Source organism: Salmo salar, chromosome ssa14 (genome assembly GCF_905237065.1).
Source record: "Salmo salar chromosome ssa14, Ssal_v3.1, whole genome shotgun sequence".
Classification (NCBI taxonomy): domain Eukaryota; kingdom Metazoa; phylum Chordata; class Actinopteri; order Salmoniformes; family Salmonidae; genus Salmo; species Salmo salar.
Genome location: NC_059455.1, coordinates 22,430,792 through 22,451,115, shown reverse-complemented (window position 1 = coordinate 22,451,115; position 20,324 = coordinate 22,430,792). Strand labels below are relative to the sequence as shown.

The following is a 20,324-nucleotide window of genomic DNA, read 5'->3' as shown; positions in this document are numbered from 1 at the left end:
CCCCTGAGCTGTAGGACTGTGTCAGTGTTGAGATCCATGTCTAACTCAGAATACATTGTGCAAAAATAGAGGACATAGCGACAGTCACAGCTGTACAGTACATAGCTTAATAAAATAAGCAAAACAAGCTCCGACAAATTCCAGGATTTCATTAATCATATTATACACTGAACAAAAATCTAAATGCAACAATTTCAAAGATTTTACTGAGTTACAGTTCATATAAGGAAATCAGTCAATTTAAATAAATTCATTAGACCCGAATCTATGGATTTCACATGACTGGAAAAACAGATATGCATCTGTTGGTCACAGATACCTTTAAAAAAAAATGTAGGGGTGTGGATCAGAAAATCAGTCAGTATTTGGTGTGAGCACCATTTGCCTCATGGAGCACGACAGATATCCTTCGCATAAAGTTGATCAGGCTGTTGATTGTGGCCTGTGGAATGTTGTCCCACTCCTCTTCAATGCCTGTGCGAAGTTGCTGGATATTGGCGGGAACTGGAACACGCTGTCGTACACGTTGATCCAGAGCATCCCAAACATGCTCAATGGGTGACATGTCTGGTGAGTATGCAGGCCATGGAAAAACTGGGACATTTTCAGCTTCCAGGAATAACTTGCGACATGGGGGCGTGCATTATTATGCTGAAACGTGAAGTGATGGGGGAAGATGAATGGCACAACAATTCAAATATCCATCAATAAAATGCAATTGTGTTTGTTGTTCATAGCTTATGCCTGCCCATACCATATCCCCACCGCCACCATGGGGCACTCTGTTCCCATCGTTGACATCAGCAAACCGCTCGCCCACACAACGCCAGTTGAAACCGGGATTCATCTGTGAAGAGCACACCTCTCCAGCATGCCAGTGAGCATTTGCCCACTGAAGTCGGTTACAACGTCAAACTGCAGTAAGGCCAAAATCCTGGTGAGGACGACGAGCATGCAGATGAGCTTCCCTGAGACTGTTTCTGACAGTTTGTGCAGAATTGTTTTGATCGTGCAAACCCACAGTTTCATCAGCTGTCCGGGTGGCTCATCTCAGACCATCCTGCAAGTGAAGAAGCCGGATGTGGAGGCCCTGGGCTGGCATGGTTAAACGTGGTCTGCAATTGTGAGGCCGGTTGGACGTACTACCAAATCCTCTACAATGACGTTGGTGGCGGCTTATTGTAGCGAAATTAACATTCAATGCTCTGGCAACAGCTCAAGTGAACATTCCTGCAACCAACATGTCGATGTAGATGTCCTAAGTTGGTTAGGACATCTACTTTGTGCATGACTCAAGTCATTTTTCCAAAAATTGTTTACAGAGATTATTTCACTTATAATTCACTGTATCACAATTCCAGTGGGTCAGAAGTTTACATACACTAAGTTGACTGTGTCTTTAAACAGCTTGGAAAATTCCAGAAAATTATGTAATGGCTTTAGAATCTTCTGATAGGCTAACTGATATAATTTGAGTCAATTGGAGGTGTACCTGTGGATGTATTTCAAGGCCTACCTTCAAACTCAGTGCCTCTTTGCTTGACATCATGGGAAAATCAAAAGAAATCAGCCAAGACCTCAGAAAAAAACTTGAAGACCTCCACAAGTCTGGTTCATCCTTGGGAGCAATTTCCAAATGCCTGAAGGTACCACGTTCATCTGTACAAACAATAGTATGCAAGTATAAACACCATGGGACCACGCAGCCGTCATACTGCTCAGGAAGGAGATGCGTACTTTGGTGTGAAAAGTGAAAATCAATCCCAGAACACAGCAAAGGACCTTGTGAAGATGCTGGAGGAAACCGGTACAAAAGTACCTATATCCACAGTAAAACGAGTCCTATATCGACATAACCTGAAAGGCCGCTCAGCAAGGAAGAAGCCACTGCTCCAAAACCGCCATAAAAAATCCAGACTACGGGTTGCACCTGCACATGGGGACAAAGATCATACTTTTTGGAGAAATGTCCTCTGGTCTGATGAAACAAAAATAGAACTGTTTGGCTGTAATGACCATTGTTATGTTTGGAGGAAAAAGGTGGAGGCTTGCAAGCCGAAGAACACCATCCCAACCGTGAAGCACGGGGGTGGCAGCATCATGTTGTGGGGGTGCTTTGCTGCAGGAGGAACTGGTGCACTTCACAAAATAGATGGCATCATGAGGATGGAAAATTATGTGGATATATTGAAGCAACATCTCAAGACATCAGTCAGGAAGTTAAAGCTTGGTCGCAAATGGGTCTTCCAAATGGACAATGACCCCAAGCATTCTTCCAAAGTTGTGGCAAAATGGCTTAAGGACAACAAAGTCAAGGTTCAGACCTCAATCCTATAGGACCTCAAATAGAACATTTGTGGGCAGAACTGAAAAATAATGTGCGAGCAAGGAGGCCTACAAACCTGACTCAGTTACACCAGCTGTGTCAGGAGGAATGGGCCAAAATTCACCCAACTTATTGTGGGAAGCTTGTGGATTCAGTATATATACATTTTGCCATGTTTTATAGTGTTAAATATGATTTCTTTGGTCTTTGGTACATCATCGTTGTCGTTGGTGGGCCCTGGGTCAGTTGCACCCTTAGCCCCCGCAGCAGCCCTACTTCTGGGTGCAACCCATGAATAGATCGATGATGATGAAGAAGCATCACGAGAGAGGGAGTTTACTTTGGCACATTAGATATCAGTATTATGGTCCTGGAGAATTTTAACAATGTTTCCACTTTTGTAGTGTCACTTTTAATCTCCAACTCAGGTCTCAATCATCACTACATTAACATAAACATTGATTCTGCTAAGGTGCAGAATCTGAACTTGACACTGTCTGCAATTCTTTGATAAAAGATAGAAAGAGAAAGTGAGAGATTTTAAAGGGAATGACAGGGAGTGAAAAACCTTGAAAACCTGTCACACACAGACAGACTCTTTTGTTCAATAAACAGGTAAAAAATGTAGTCTGAAAATTATCTAATCCATCGCATAAATTCCCATGTCCAAAACGCTGGGAGTTTTACCAGTTCTATTAAAACAGCAACTGCTAGGTACCAGCAGATTTGGCAGCTCCGTAAAGACTCAACAAATAACATCTGGATCTTGTCTACTTTGATGAACAGAAGGCAAGAGATGGACAACAACAGTTTCTAATGCATTGCTTCTTGGCACTTCCCAGTGAAAAATGATTAACAGACTTGTTCTCCAACATAGAACGTATTGTCTTTTTCAGAGCAATAACGAAAATAAAGCCCTAATTGAAGTGGGGTAGGAGGGGGTGTCATTTTTAAAAGTGAAGTTTCTTGGAGAGAGGGAGGAAGAACGCTTCAATCTGCGTATACTTTCTCATAGAAAAGCCTTTGATAAGAACACTGCCTCTGCCATTTACGTCATAGAACCGTTTGCGATTTATACTGCATTACTTTCGATTATGGCCTTAGCGATGGGATAAATCATCTGTTCTTGAAATCGGGCAAAAGGGCAAATTTCAATACTGAACCGATGCTGATAGCACTTGAACTTCCAAAGCTGAATCTGAGATTTGCCAAACCCCAAATACGATGTCCAAAAAGCATTCAAAATGGCAATTACACTGTTGGATCGCATTACAAAGATGAAACCCAGTTGATTTCTGATTAATGACAATGTATTAATCATACATTTTGGGATGCATAACATAATGCATAATGTTTTTAGGGTCCCACTTTATGTAAAAGTGATTTGGTTGAGAGGAGAACGAGATGGTGATTTTTATTCGCTATGCGCTTCTGCACTCAGCGGTCCCGTTGTGTAAAGTTGTGTGGCCTACCACATCGTGGCTGAGCCATTGTTGCTCCTAGACATTTCCACTTCACAATAACAGCACTTACAGTTGACTGGAGCAGCTCTAGCAGGGCAGACATTTTACGAACTGACTTTGGAAAAGTGGCATCCTATGACGGTGCCACGTTGAAAGTCACTGAGCTCTTCTACTGCCAATGTTGGTCTTTGGAGATTTCATGGCTGTGTGCTCTATTTGTTACAACGGTGTGGTTGAAATAGCCAAATCCACTCATTTGAAGGGGTATCCACATACTTTTGTGTAGTATATGCTTATGATAATCCTTTCAATCCAGTTCTGCGAACACTTAGAGATAATTGTCTTTCCTCTAGCTCAAAAATTCCTGCCATGCATAGAGCCTCACCACACCACACTTGCATTAATTATGTTTCTGAGTGGCTGCAACAGCAGTCCGTACCATTTTCTAATGGTCTCCCCACATGTTAGGATGGCGGGCCTGACATCTGTGTGTTTTTTTCATGACTTTTATTTGCATGTAACACATGGTTGTTTGATGGTGCGGTCCAACTCCCCCTCTGCTGTGGGGACGCCCTCGTCTCTTGGCTCTCCTAATATCCCTTCTGGACCACAGACTTTCAACTTAATTTGTAAAGTAAATATTTGTCTGGGAATCGAGTGTGGTGTTGCCACTTGTCAGAGCTCAGCTTGAAAGTGATTATGAGCTCAAGGGTTGTTTTTGTGGCATTGCTATGTTTGACATCTCTCGCCTCATCAACGTTTGTTGTTTGTTGTGATTACCATTTTGCCGTAAACTAGACCATCATGACTAAACTTAAATAGACAAAATCAAATGTGTTACATCTGGTCTGGGGCCACAACATGGGTGGCAATAATGGACGGTAGTGGAGAGTTTCATTGAACCAAGCAGTCTTCAATTTTGTTAAATTATAGGCTTGTACAATTCACCATGTAAAGCTTATTGGAAAGGGCATCCAAAGTCTGAGGACATTAGTTTTCCTGCCTTGAGTCTCGGATTAAAGCCAATGTTTACATACTGTAAGTTGATATAAAGGTGGCAGTAACCCCGGGTAACGTTGCAGATGTGGCTGAGGCTTTGTGCCACATGGGCATATGCCATCTGGGCCACACTTGAAGGATAGGAAACACAAAATCACTAGACTGGACTTTATAGGAAGGTGAGTTCCTTCCACGCTGTACAGCCAAAGCCAGACACACTTCATTTTCACAAGTTTAATGTATACATTAGATCCATGACCATATGTCATAACACTGTACTTCAATAAAGACCTTAGCCCCTTGAACTCTGTCTGAGTTTGACCTTGCCCAGGTTTGTGGCCAGTTTCTATGCTACTCACAGCTGGACTTTTGTTCTCTGGGTATGTGTGGATCTATGAAGCCACCTAGAGACTGTGCCAGCTTCCGTAATGCACCTGCCCTGGCACCTGACCCTGCCCAACAGATGAGGTGAGCTCATCGGCCGCCAAAGTGCTCGGTGGAAACATTCATCCCTTTCAGGAGCTCTCCTTGTTCTATTGTCCTGCCAGGGAGGAAGTGTGGCACATGGGTGTGAGTAATCTGTTTATGGATTGGATTTCATGTCCCACTGACCCCTGAATAAACCCTATCGTTATTGGGTGATCTCAGGGAGTCTGGCCAGTGTGTGATGACTAAAAGCAGACTACCGATTTAGTCAACTTAAACATCTGGGAGAGGGCTATGATGTGAAGTTGTGTGCCTGAATCCCATTATGTGTAAGATTAGCATACAACCAGCCCCTGTCCAGAGGGCCGGACTACAATCATTAGCTATGATATATTATACAGTATGTGTCTAGCTACAATATAGGGTTATGTAATCCGAGGCAACGGGAAGCACGAAAGTGACCAGCATACAGTACAATGTGAGGAACACTCCATTGCTTTGTGCAAATGAAGGAAACGGTTGTCCAAGTTCTCTTTTGAAAAAAGGGGGGAAAAAATCCCCCATATGTTTCTTATGAGTCTCTACAAAATGAGGGATAAGATTATGTAGTCATCTTTTTGACATACCATGGAATCTGTTCCGATTTTTCCAGTAAACACTGCATAGAAGCTGTTTTGAATCACATTCAAATTCAGGCCTAACAGAGATGAAAGGTTTAAGTCCACAGTAAGACCAAAAAAAAAACTGTCTTCCCTTCCAGTAAGTCTTAGCCCTTGCAATAGCACCTCATCGATCACTTTTTCACAGTCCCACATTTGGACTTGATATAACATTGTTATCTTGGTTGTAATCGGCCACAACATTTTGATGCCAGGTTTTGGGATGAGCAGTATAGCCTGAAGAGAGGGGAAGCCATGAACGCCCTATAAATAAACTGGATAGGGAAAGTAAATATCCCCTTTGGATATGGATGAATGACTAAAGACTGAGGGCCATATAGCGCATTCAGACAAGAGGATCTGTGTAAAGATATATTATGTGAAACGTCAATAACTCTTGTTGAAATGTATCACTGTGTGGCACTGCATCAACTGGATAACTTGGGATATGCAACAGGTGCAAAACACATCAGATTATTCATCAATCTAAAACAGAAAAATGTTTTGATCGATAAAAAACACGCCCATCTGTATATCTCGGTTGATTTGTTCTGTTTTGGTTGGTGGTGCCAAGTAATCAATGTCACTTTCAATTAATACTAAATTAAACCTGTTCACATCAAGACAGGGTAGATGACATATTGAAACCAAAATATATTATGCACTTGTATTCAAGTCCAATACTTCATTATACAAATAGACCTATAGAGATGGTTAATTAATCCCGTGCAACATAAAGATTTTCGTCAAACAAAATGCATACGTTAGAAGTGTAGCTATAAGATTAAATCATATTACGTTATGGACAGGGTTCTACATAGAACCCAAAAGGGTTCTACCTGGAACCAAAAAGGGTTCTGCCTCGAACCAAAAAGGGTTCTTCAAAGGGTTCTCCTACGGGGACAGCCAAAGAAACATTTAAGGTTCTAGATAACACCTGTACAACAGAGAGCACATTTCCAGAGCGAAGAGGCCCAGAGAGGATGTTTGTAGTTCTAGTACGTTCATCTGAAGGTTATTTACCATATGATTTTTGGGGTTTAATCTGACGGATGACTGAATGCTTAAATCAGAACCACTCGTTACGACAATGTTTCTTCCAAATCAAATCAAGTTTTATTGGTCACATACACATGGTTAGCAGATGTTATTGCGAGTGTAGTGAAACGCTTATGCTTCTAGATCCGACAGTGCAGCAGTATCTAACAACTTCACAACAAAACCTAATATCTAACAATTCCACAACAAAACCTAATACACACAATCTAGTAAAGGAATGGGATAAGAATATATAAGTATAAAATATATGGATGAGCAGTGACAGAGCGGCTGAGATGCAATAGATAGAAAATAATAGATAGTGAAGGATACAGTATATACATATGAGATGAGTAATGCGAGATATGTAAACATTCTTAAAGTGGCATTATTGTTAAAGTGACTTGTGTTCCATTTATTAAAGTGGCCAATGATATCAAGTCGGTAGGTAGGCAGCTGCCTCTCTGTGCTAGTGGTGGCTATTTAACAATCTGATGGCCTTGAGATAGAAGCTGCTTTTCAATCTCTCTGTCCCAGCTTTGATGCACCTGTACTGACTTCGCCTTCTGGATGGAAGCGGGGTGAACAGGCAGTGCCTCGGGTGGTTATTGTCCTTGATGATCTTTTTTGCCTTCCTGTGACATCGGGTGTTGTAGATGTCCTGGAGGGCAGGTAGTTTGCCCCTGGTGATGCGTTGTGCAGACCGCACCACCCTCTGGAAAGCCTTGCAGTTGTGAGAAGGTGCAGTTGCCGTACCAAGCAGTGATAAAACCCGACAGGATACTCTCAATTGTGCATCTGTAAAAGTTAGTAAGGGTTTTTGGTGACAAGCCAACATTTTTCAGCCTCAGGAGTTTGAAGAGGTGCTGTTGCGCCTTCTTCACCACACTGTCTGTATGCGTGAACCATTTCAGTTTGTCGGTAATATGTATACCGAGGAATTTAAAACTTTCCACCTTCTCCATTGAGTGAGAGGTTATCTTCCTGACACCACACTCCGAGGGCCCTCACCTCCTCCCTGTAGGCTGCCTTGTCGTTGTTGGTAATCAAGCCTACCACTGTTGTGTCGTCTGCAAACTTGATGATTGAGTTGGAGGTGTGCATGGCCATGCAGTCATGGGTGAACAGGAAGTACAGGAGAGGGCTGAGAACGCACCCTTGTGGGGCCCCAGTGTTGAGGATCAGTGGAGTGGAGATGTTGTTTCCTAGCTTCACCACCTGGGGGCGGCCCGTCAGGAAGTCCAGGACCCAGTTTCACAGGGTGGGGTCGAGACCCAGGGTCTCAAGCTTAACCTCTTGGCGTTCCCCTAGGATAGGGGGCGCTAAAGCGATAAAAAAAAATTGTGCCCATTTTAAACGGCCTCCTACTCAAACTCAGAAGCTAGGATATGCATGTAATTAATACTTGTGGATAGAAAACACCCTAAAGTTTCTAAAACTGTTTGAATGGTGTCTGTGAGTATAACAGAACTCATATGGCAGTCAAAACCCCAAGACAGATGGAAACAGGAAGTGGAATTCTGAATTGCGAACTCAACTTCATCACGTTGCCTATTAATCACACCGTGAGCTATGGTTCATTGAGCACTTCCTATTGCTTCCACTAGATGTCCCCAGTCTTCACAAATTGGTTTGAGCCTTCTACTGTTAAAATTGAATGAATGAGACGCTGTGGAACGTGGTCACACGGAGAGGGCCATCACCATTATGACGCCGGCGCCCCTGGTTCCCCTTTCGAAACGTTTTGAAACACAATGCAATCGTCCCCCTCGAATCTTATTGGCTCTCTTGTTGAAAAACGCCCTGAAGATTTATGTTATACAACATTTGACATGTTTGAACGAACCTAAATGGGAAAAAAATGCTTTTTGTCGAAATGGCTGTCCTGTGGCCGACGGAGGATTTGGATCAGCCTTCAGACGCGCTAACAAGAACAAGCTAATGGCACATAATGGATGAACTTTTTCGAAAGAAAATACATTTGTTGTGGACCTGGGATTCCTGGAAGTGCTTTCTGATGAAGACAACCAAAGGTAAGGGATTATTGACAATAGTATACAAGACTAGATGTGATATGCGATTGTTCCAAGATGGCGCTGACATGTAACGTTAGCCTATTTTTCAGAGTATCGCATCCCCTTTCATCGCAAAGTATGATTACCCAGTAAAGTTAATTTTAAATCTGGCATTACATGTGCTTTCAAGAGATATTCATCTATAAATCTTAGAATGACAATATTACATTTTAAAAATGTTTTCGAATAGTAATTTAGTAAATTGTAGCTCTGTTTCATCGGATGCATTTGAGGGAAAATAGTTAGTCAACGTTACGCACCGATGTAAAATGCTGTTTTTATATATAAATATGAACTTTATCAAACAAAAGAATGCATGTATTGTGTAACATGATGTCCTAGGTGTGTCATCTGATGAAGATTGTCAAAGGTTAGTGCTGCATTTAGCTGTTTTTTGGTTATTTGTGATGCATGTGGTTGGTCGGAAAATGGCTATGTGGCTACTTTTACGATATACTCCTCTAACATAATCTAATGTTTTGCTTTTGCTGTAAAGCCTTTTTGAAATCGGACAACGTGGTTCGATTCAGGAGAGGTGTATCTATAAAACGATATAATTTGAAAAAAATAATATATTTTTTAATTATAAAATTTTGTTACGCTAATGGCGATATGATTTTTTGCTGGATGTCCGTCCACAGGGGTTAATGACGAGTTTGGAGGGTACTATGGTGTTGAATGCTGAGCTGTAGTCAATGAACAGCATTCTGACATAGGTATTCCTCTTGTCCAGATGGGATAGCGCAGTGTGCAGTGTGATGGCGATTGCATTGTTTGTGAACCTATTGGGGCGGTAAGCAACTTGAAGTGGGTCTAGGGTGACAGGTAGGGTGGAGGTGATATGATCCTTGACTAGTCTCTCAAAGCACTTCATGATGACAGAAGTGAGTGCTACGGGGCAATAGTCATTTAGTTCAGTTACCTTAGCTTTCTTGGGAACAGGAACAATGGTGGTCATCTTGAAGCATGTGGGGACAGCAGACCGGGATAGGGAGTGATTGAATATGTGCATAAACACACCAGCCAGCTGGTCTGCGCATGCTCTGATGATGCGGCTAGGGATGCCGTCTGGGCCGGCAGCCTTACGAGGGTTAACACGTTTAAATATTTTACTCACGTCGGCCACGGAGAAGGAGACGCGACAGTCCTTGGTAGCGAGCCGCGTTGGTGGCACTGTATTGTCCTCAAAGTGAGCAAAGAAGTTGTTTAATTTGTCTGGGAGCAAGACGTCGATGTCCGCGACAGGGCTGGTTTTCTTTTTGTAATCTGTGATTGTCTGTAGACCCTGCCACATACGTCTCGTGTTTGAGCTGTTGAATTGCGACTCCACTTGAAACTGACACTTTGCTTGTTTGATTGCCTTACGGAGGGAATAACTACACGGTTTGTATTCAGTCATATTTCCAGTCACCTTGCCATGATTAAATGCGGTGGTACATGATTTCAGTTTTGCGTGACTGCTGCCATCATTCCACGGTTTCTGGTTAGGGAAGGTTTTAATAGTCACAGTGGGTGCAACATCTTCTATACACTTCCTTATAAACTCGCTCACCGAGTCAGCGTATACGTCAATGTTAATATCTGAGGCTACCCGGAACATATCCCAGTCCACATGATTGAAGCAATCTTGAATCGTGGAATAGGATTGGTCAGACCAGCGTTGGATAGACCTAGGTCAGATTTGCCAAAAGGAGGGCGGGGGAGGGCCTTGTATGCATCGTGGAAGTTAGAGTAGCAATGGTCGAGCGTGTTACTCACTCGAGTACAGCAATCAATATGCTAATAGAATTTAGGTAGCCTTGTTCTCAAATTAGCTTTGTTAAAATCCCCAGCTACAATAAATGCAGCCTCAGGATATAAGGTTTCCAGTTTGCATAAAGTCCAGTGAAGTTCCATGATGGCTGTCTTGGTATCCGCTTGCGGGGGGATATACACGGCTGTGACGATAACCGAGGAGGGTTCTCTTGGGAGATAATACGGTCGGCATTTCATTGTGAGGAATTCTAGGTCAGGTGAACAAGAGGACTTGAGTTCCTGTATGTTACAATTACACCATGAGTCGTTAATCATGAAACACACACCCCCGCCCTTCTTCTTACCAGAGAGATGTTTATTCCTGTCGGGTCGATAAACTGAAAATCCCGTTGCCTGTATGGGCTCCGACAGCATGACCCCAGCTAGCCATGTTTTCGTGAAACAGAGTATGTTACAATCCCGCATATCTCTGGAAAGCAACTCTTGCCCTGATTTCGTCAACTTTGTTAACTAGGGACTGGACATAAGCGAGTAATATACTCGGAAGCGGTGGGTGGTGTGTGCGCATCCGAAGCCACATTAGAAGACCGCTCCGTCACCCTCTCCTCCGGCGGCGTTGTTTTCGGTCAGCCTCTGGAATCAGTTCAAATGCCCTTGGAGGTGCAGACAAAGGATCCGCTTTAGGAAAGTCGTTTTCCTGGTCGTACTGCTGGTTGTGCTGGTAAGTTGACGTCTCTCTGATGTCCAATAGTTCTTCCCGGTTGTATGTAATAACACTTAGTTTTCTGGGCTAACAAAATAAGAAATAATACATTAAAAAAAATACTGCACAGTTTCCTAAGGACTAGAAGCGAAGCTGCCATCTCTATCGGCGCCATCTTGATGACCAGATATCTTTCCTCTGCTCCTAGGTGGTTCAAGATCTGTAGCCTACTGTCTGCATAGCTCCATTCCACCACCTATATTTGACATTCAAGGTGTGTGCTTTGAAGCAATCAATCAATCCACTAATCATTCCATAAAGATTTAAAATCACTTATAGTTTTGAGCCATGTGTATTTTATGGGTCATTTTCAGTATGTCAGCCTAATCAGTTTCATCGGTCAATCACTTTTTGTCATCATATGTTTGCCAGAAAAGCAACATATTTCAAGCTTAAATATTGGATGCTACAAGTGAATCCAGGGCGGGCTGAAGGACAACTGATCGGGAAACAAGTTGAGACTGCACAGGACTCCCCAGCTAGACTGTTGGTGAAAACAACCGGTCCATGATGGTAATTACAGCAACTTGAAACAGTAGAAAAGCCAATAGGACCTGTGTGGAAGCAGTCTACTTATCCCTTCCTAGAAAAGCACTTATCCAGAGTTTGCTGGAATGGGACTTGCTTATGATTGCAAAAATACCGGAATCTTCAGTCATTTTTCTATGGCAATCTATGATAGCTTTGGTAATACATACTTGAATAACTTCCCAAAAAAATTATTCATATATATACAGTTGAAGTCGGAAGCTTACATACAGCCAAATACATTTAAACTCAGTTTTTCACAATTCCTGACATTTAATCCTAGTAAAAATTCCCTGTCTTAGGTCAGTTAGGATCACCACTTTATTTTAAGAAAGTGAAATGTCAGAATAATAGTAGAGAGAATTATTTATTTCGGCTTTTATTTCTTTCATCACATTCCCAGTGGGTCAGAAGTGTACATATGCTCAATTAGTATTTGGTAGCATTGCCTTTAAATTGTTTAACTTGGGTCAAACGTTTGGGTAGCCTTCCACAAGCTTCCCACAATAAGTTGGGTGAATTTTGGCCCATTCCTCCTGACAGAGCTGGTGTAACTGAGTCAGGTTTGTAGGCCTCCTTGTTCGCACACGCTTTGTCAGTTCTGCCCACAAATTTTCTACAGGATTGAGGTCAGGGCTTTGTGATGGCCACTCCAATACATTGACTTTGTTGTCCTTAAGCCATTTTTCCACAACTTTGGAAGTATGCTTGGGGTCATTGTCCATTTGGAAGACCCATTTGCGACCAAGCTTTAACTTCCTGACTGATGTCTTGAGACGTTGCTTCAATATATCCACATAATTTTCCATCTGCAGTCCCTCCTGCAGCAAAGCACCCCCACAACATGATGCTGCCACCCCCGTGCTTCACGGTTGGGATGGTGTTCTTCGGCTTGCAAGCATCCCCCTTTTTCCTCCAAACATAACGATGGTCATTATGGCCAAACAGTTCTATTTTTGTTTAATCTCCCAGAGGACATTTCTCCAAAATGTACAATCTTTGTCCCCATGTGCAGTTGCAAACCGTAGTCTGGCTTTTTTATGGCGGTTTTGGAGCAGTGGCTTCTTCCTTGCTGAGCGGCCTTTCAGGTTATGTTGATATAGGACTCGTTTTACTGTGGATATAGATACTTTTGTACCTATTTCCTCCAGCATTTTCACAAGGTCCTTTGCTGTTGTTCTGGGATTGATTTGCACTTTTCGCACCAAAGTACGTTAATCTCTAGGAGACAGAACGCGTCTTCTTCCTGAACGGTATGACGGGTGCGTGGTCCCATGGTGTTTATACTTGCGTACTATTGTTTGTACAGATGAACATGGTACCATCAGGCGTTTGGAAATTGTTCCCAAGGATGAACCAGACTTGTGGCGGTCTACAATTTTTTTTCTGAGGTCTTGGCTGATTTCTTTTGATTTTCCCATGATGTCAAGCAAAGAGGCACCGAGTTTGAAGGTAGGCCTTGAAATACATCCACAGGTACACCACCAATTGACTCAAATTATGTCAATTAGCATATCAGAAGCTTCTAAAGCCATGACATAATTTCCTGGAATTTTCCAAGCTGTTTAAAGGCACAGTCAACTTAGTATGTAAACTTCTGACTTCAACTGTACATAGTATTAATTTATTATATCTGTATCCATATTTTCCATGAGTTTCTAGTAGATAGACCATATTGTTCAAAAGAAAATAGCACCTAATCAACAATGCCATTATTTTCAATTAACTCTGCAAGTCTTCCAACTATTGACTTTTTCACAACTGCAACCCGTTTGATGCCAAAACATTCACACCAAATCCATATTGACATAATAAAATACATAAAAGTTTGTAAATAAATATATATTTAAAGGGTATTTCATGCTGAAACATTCATATTAAACACCAATGATATTCACAAAGTTTATGGTTTATATTTAGGATGTTTTACAGCTTTGCCATTCTATTTTTATCTTAAAATCTTATTTCATTATTTGATATATTTTTCTCTGTGTGATGAAGTGACAGATGAAGATGATTCAGCACTAGAACATGTGTGATGCACTCCACTACTTTGCATATTTAGTAATTGTTAACTCTAGAAATCTAAAATGCAGACCACACTATTGTTAGCATTGACCACCATCTTGTGGTTATATGCAAAACTACAATATTAACAAATGTAAATCATTAATTTAAGAATCTGGAATTTTGCTGTGGTAACATATAGTTAGAGGTTTCCTTACCTTGCCTCAACATTTAGCAACCATGCACGGCTATTTTTGTATTTATACATGGACATATTGTATGAAATGAACGTAAATACCATACTTCCTCAAAACTGAAACAGAGAAGGGATGTACCTGTCTCCATTTTGGAGTGGTCTGTCCTCTCTGTCACTTTCTCCTGGCTAATGAGGTAATCCACGATGCGCACCCCGATTGGTGGCTCAGTGTGATTCCATTCCACGATGACCAATGAACTGCTGGGCTCATAGGAGTGGGACAACCTGAGCCTGGGAGACAATAAAGAGAGTTACACCTAACTAACTCAACAAATCCTGACAAGACAAGCTCATCTTTAGATATCAATACATACAATCTTACTTGTGTTTATCAAGTCGAGTAGACAGAATGTTTTGAGTGACTCACCTAGGCTGAGGGAGAGGGGCACATGTTGGCAGTCCGTCCGTCCCGAATGCATTTGAGTCACAACGGCACCAGTCATCGATTACGTCACCTTTCCCAGAACACCACAGCATGCTCATCATGGCCTCCTGCAGTGCCTGCAAAGAGACAGGAGGATGGAGCAAACACTGTCAATAACACCCAGCCTGAGTCTAGACATCAATATGATCTGCCCCTCTAGGGGGTCATGCAATCATCCTCTAGCTTACCGTTTGCCATCTGACATATTGATGTAGGCTTATGTCCAGCATACACTACACAATTTCACAACATGTCGGAGAGCAGCTTCTCTTTTTGCGACCTCTATTGTCAAACATCTCGCATATGTGTTTTGCTGTGGTACGGTAACGATGTGCGCTGAGAGTCGGGAAGCAAGTTCAGGGAGTGAGTATTTAAAAATATAAATTAACATAATACAAACAAGAAACACGAACAATGCACAGAAAGGAAACTGAAACAGAAACAATGACGCCTGAGGAAGGAACCAAAGGGAGTGACAGATATAGGGAAGGTAATCAAGGAAGTGATGGAGTCCAGGTGAGTGTCATAATGCGCTGATGCGCGTAACTATGGTGACAGGTGTGCGCCATAACGAGCAGCCTGGTGACCTAGAGGCTGGAGAGGGAGCACACGTAACAGTACTCTCTCCCCGATGCACGGCTCCGGCCGCAGGACGACAACCAAGATGACGTTCCCGGGGATCATGAGCGGACCGGTCACCTCTGCTAAGGTGCAGGATCCTGTCGATCACCTCCTTGATTACCTGCCCTTCATGTCACTCCCTTTTGGTTTCTTCCCCAGTCGTCATTGTTGCTATTTCATGTCAGTGCGCTGTTTGTTTTTCTTGTTTTGTTAATTTATTAATGAAATGTATTCACTCCCTGAACTTGCTTCCTGACTCTCAGCGTACATCATTACAGGTACCCAAACCAAGGGCTTCTCTCGCTGCATGATTGAATGTATGAATTTATATTTAAATATTGGTGGTGAATGTTCTTTTATGCTCTGAATTCAAAATTGGAAAAGCACGAGGTTTTATGCATGGAAATAATTTGCACACTGCTCTTAAAGTCTCACTACTTTATTTATGCTTTTAGGAATCCACTACTGAAAATGTGTCTGTGACCGCTAAAATGGGGGTAAACCAAGGTTTTCAGTGAAAGCTTTCTGTACCTGGTAGGTGTGATTGTTGGAGACCAGCTCGTAGAGCGGGGCGGCCTTAGTGATCTGGAGCAGTACAGGCTCGGCTGGACGCCCAGGCCCAGGGCTCATGTGGCAGAGGTGGCAGGAGTACGGGCACTGGCCCTGGCTGCTGCAGTCCATGCGAACCCCCGCCGCCATGCGCTTGGCACCAGAGTCCAGTAGGCTGGCGATGTACGCTGGGTAGGTCAGTGTCCGGGGCTCCTTGTCGCGCTCCTCTGACTCTTCTGATGGGGAATTCCCTGAAAAGGGCATAGTTATAGTTACTGTGGGATTTGGATATAATAATTTGTTGACAACGTTTGAAATCATGTAATCTTTTCCTGAAATAGAGAAGTTATTGGTGTTAGTTTTAAAAACTAAATGTGATATGCAGTATATTGGGTATATCCACATGTGCATTGCATTTCCCTCAAAACTGGCACTGCATTTAGTTCCATTTATTATGCTGTCCTCTCATATGCACTTAGGGCAGTGCTGGCATCTTCAAAGACATCTCTTGTGTTATTAAATGCAAAGCTTTGGCACGTTTTCTCTTAAAAAGGGTTCAGATTACCATTCCTTCATTCTGCTGAGTCGTGTCCATACACAGGCAATTTAAAAGCTCAAAAGCAAACTAGGGAATAGCCAGTTGCTGAGAGCTGGTTTTGATGAAATTAAACATGGCTTCATGAGCCAACAGGGTGAGGGGGGGAAACAGACAGTCACCTTTTGCTCTAGCACATAATGTAGTCCCTATCATAGAATGAGATAGAAAACTAAATCAGTATACACTGCACTTTATTGCATGTGAATGAATAAAAGCACATGGCCATCAATCAAACAAGAGGACAGTAAGGCACATTAGATATGATCAGAAAGATGGGGTTTGCACATTGTTATTCATAGATCACATTGTCCTCAAAGTGTGACACGCATGGCAATGGTGGGCTTGTCATGGGCGTTTGATCCGGGCCTGTGGCAGTTTGAGTGATGAAGCACAGCTTTTCATATCATGTATGTAAATGCTGATGATCAACTACCAGGGCACGTCAGTCTTCATCAAGTCGTGACAAGCTGGACCTCTGGTGGGTTGACGGTCGTCCACATGGTCATCGTCCCAAATGGCACCCTATTACCTATTTAGTGCTCTATTGACCAGAGCCCTATGGGAGCTCCGGTCAAAAAACTCATTTGGGACACAACCATGGTCAGGCCTGAGGGGTACAGTGGTGTGGTGGCCCTATGTGGCCATTTACAGCGCTTGATTAATCAGACAGAAGTAGGAAGTGAGGGTCTGTGCCTGGAGCCATAGCATGGACTTTGTCCATGTCAAACACGGCTGGTGAGACTCAGGACACGTCTGAACATTTTCAAGGCAGGCAGGACGTTAACGGTGGCCGAGTTTGGAGGATGTCCTGGACTTCTAGGCTCTGAGATAAAATGCGATGCGTAGGGAAATCGACTCAGTGAATCTTTCTGGATAAATAAATGATGACTTTTGTTCTCAGGATGGAGAATAAGAAATACATGAACACACAGCGACACTCTTACGTGCACACACACATATGTCACGCACGCATGCACACACACACCAATTTACTTTGACATATTGCTTTACCTCATCATCCAGACAGTTATGAGACAAACATAATGAATATCAAGATGATGCTGCAAAAGACAAATCGCTTTCAAGGAAAGGAGAAAACATCCATTAAATTCCATTCACTTTGGAAAGGGTCTCGGGATGAGAAAGCTGAGGTAAATCTTGTCATCTGCAGCCCACCTTCAGCACTTCGAATCTAAATTTACGCTTCCTGTTTCTGACAGTCAGATCGGTACCAATTACCAGATGTTGGGAAGGTGAAGATTAGAAGATTCTTTGACACGATATAGAACACAGAATATGTCATCACCCCGGAAGAGTTGGTGTTCCAGGGATACAGTACTTTGCCTCCCACGTAGAGAAATGCCCTCTGATAAACACTAGGTGATGCTATAGTGTTTCTAGTAGCATTGCACGATATAAAAAACTATTGATCATATGACTGCAGATTATTTTGTACACCATACTAAGGGAGGAACTGATAGGAGAACCTCTTACATTTTGTGGAGATGGATGCTAATAAAAACCTTGTTATTATGATTTCTAGCTGATTTATACATCACCACATTAAAATATACAGTTGAGCTACCAGGCAATAGAGAGCATACACAAATCATATCAAAGGGAGTTATATTAATACTGCTTGAAATAGATCACTAAAATCTGACTATATGCAGTCAACCATGTGGTGCCTCCAGAAAGCAACACCGCTGCACAGTGCAACCCGGCCAGGAACGTAATACAGTGGAGCTCTTAAACAAATCTCTGTGACAGGCAAATCTTCCCAGGCAGATGTCGCTTGTACTAGATAATTCGCAGTGGCACACTTTGCTACACCTATACACAGCTAAGTAAATTGCAATAAAGCAGACACTCACTCTGAGTGGCAATCCACTGTGATATTCAACCTGATTGCTAATACAGTGGATGGTGGATGCCTTTTCCCCACCAGTCAATACCTACCGAGCAAGCAGGTATGGAAGGGTTGAAGCTCTCAATGGGACTACATAAACCATATGGATGGCCTGACATCTGGGCTAGTAAAACAGTATTTACATGCTAATAGTAAACCTATGCCTTCACTCACTCCAGCCTACTTGGCCAGCTAGCCTTTCAATCATTCTGAAGTTCGATTTATCCCTGCACTTAAGATGGTTGGGTGGGAATGGGCTTAGCTGACAGACCTCTTTGGCCCTTAATAGAAGCTGTTGCCACGGCACTGTGCAGCGCAGGTGAGAGTGCCTGCGTTTATTTACCGTTGATTGGGCCTGCCCACGGACGCACCACATTAGTGATATCTTGTTCATGGACTTTGAAGGGGACTAATGCGTCTGTCTTCAAATCCCACCAACACCTCCCAATACGTTGGTGTGTTAGGCAGGTCTGTGAGTTTGCGAAGGTCTGAATTGAAGGCAATTTACTGACGATTCGCCTCCAAGTGAGACATTACACTGGGGCCGCATCACAGCTATACAAATGGTCAGAGGATACGTGCACAGCAGGAGGACCTGACAGTTTTTTGATTTTATAATGGGAAATGTATTATAAAATGCAAAACAGGCAAAGGTATAGTATCTTCCTATTGCAGAGCTTTGCTAGGACATTTTTCCATCCTTTATAACCCATCCTCTATAACCCATTACAAACAAAGGCCTGAAACTTTATATAACCATTGTTAGAGATGATAGAAATAGCAGTGTATGAGCCACTATAGAAAGTACAGTAAATGCATTACCCATACAGATAGTCTATTTGACTACCAAGATATTCAGATACCATAGTTCCAGAATCCTAAGAACTCTCACCATGGAACTGAACCTGATTTATGTTGCCATTCATTGGGTTTATTTTGGCCGGCCCTGTGTTTTATAGGTTCACAGGGGAGAAAAGTACCTCAAGCAGCATGAAACATAAGACCATAAAGGTTGAGGATGCAGTGGGGGTTTTATACAGATAAGATCAATTTGACTGGCTCTGACTAACTGTAATATAATATTATATGTTAAGGGCTTGTCTGACTTAAATCTATACCAGAGGCATCCATTTCATAGCAAGCTGAGAGAATCAAGATGCGGCGGCCCCATAGCAACAGCGGTACAGTATAATTAAATGTTTGCAACTTGGTGTTAGTATCCCTGGGAGCTGCTGTGGATCTCAACAGTGGTGTTTTATATTTTCCTCACCAGCAAGGTGCAGTCGGAGGCCTTATCAGTCCACACGAGGCTGGCAGCTGGCATTATTTTCATGGACAGATTACACGGCAACATTCACCCCACAGTATAATTTACACTTTTGGCAGGCGCGGCGACCTTCATGGGTACTGGCTGGGTGCAGCCGTCCTAAAGTTTTAGCTACTTCTACTAATTAACTGAAAAAAGCAATTCAATGGAATTCCAAACTGTGCATCCTCCCTGGAAAACAACCAAATAGATATACCTATAAAAGCAATATACTGGCACGGTAACAGTATCTGAGGGAGTACAACAACAGATCAATGTAAAGGCAGGTTGCAGTGGGCAGTGAAACCCATAGACACAAAACGTATTTTCATTTTCTATTGTAACAAAATAATACATTCTTGACCTGCCTTTCTCAGAGATAAAGTATATTTTGTGAAAATGTTCCCCATGCAGCAGAGAAAAAGTGATATTGAATTATTGAACCTTTTTTCTCTGGCTTAGACAGAGAGAACTGTGTAAAGTTCAGGGAGGAATTTGCTCTTATTGTGGAAATGTCTAGATCACTTTCCATTAAAGAGGTTGGTTCATGGCTCATTAAAAAGTTGGGTTTTCAGCAAATGTAGGAGTATTTATATTGAATCAAGCTTCATAATATTAACAA

At 42.4% G+C, this 20,324-nt stretch overlaps 1 protein-coding gene across 7 annotated transcripts in view; it reads right to left on the bottom strand.

Annotated features, from left to right (window-relative positions):
• The window catches only part of LOC100380755 (astrotactin-1), a 305,222-nt gene that overhangs the window by 58,442 nt on the left and 226,456 nt on the right, over positions 1–20,324 (bottom strand). For 6 of the 7 annotated variants that reach the window (XM_014140031.2, XM_014140036.2, XM_014140030.2 and 3 more), the window contains 3 exons: positions 15,872–16,140; positions 14,663–14,796; positions 14,375–14,526 (listed from right to left, as the gene is read on the bottom strand). In XM_014140031.2, the coding sequence (XP_013995506.1) occupies positions 14,375–14,526; positions 14,663–14,796; positions 15,872–16,140 (555 nt within the window). The remainder of the gene's footprint in view (positions 1–14,374; positions 14,527–14,662; positions 14,797–15,871; positions 16,141–20,324) is intronic. The other variant, XM_014140032.2, reaches the window with a different exon arrangement.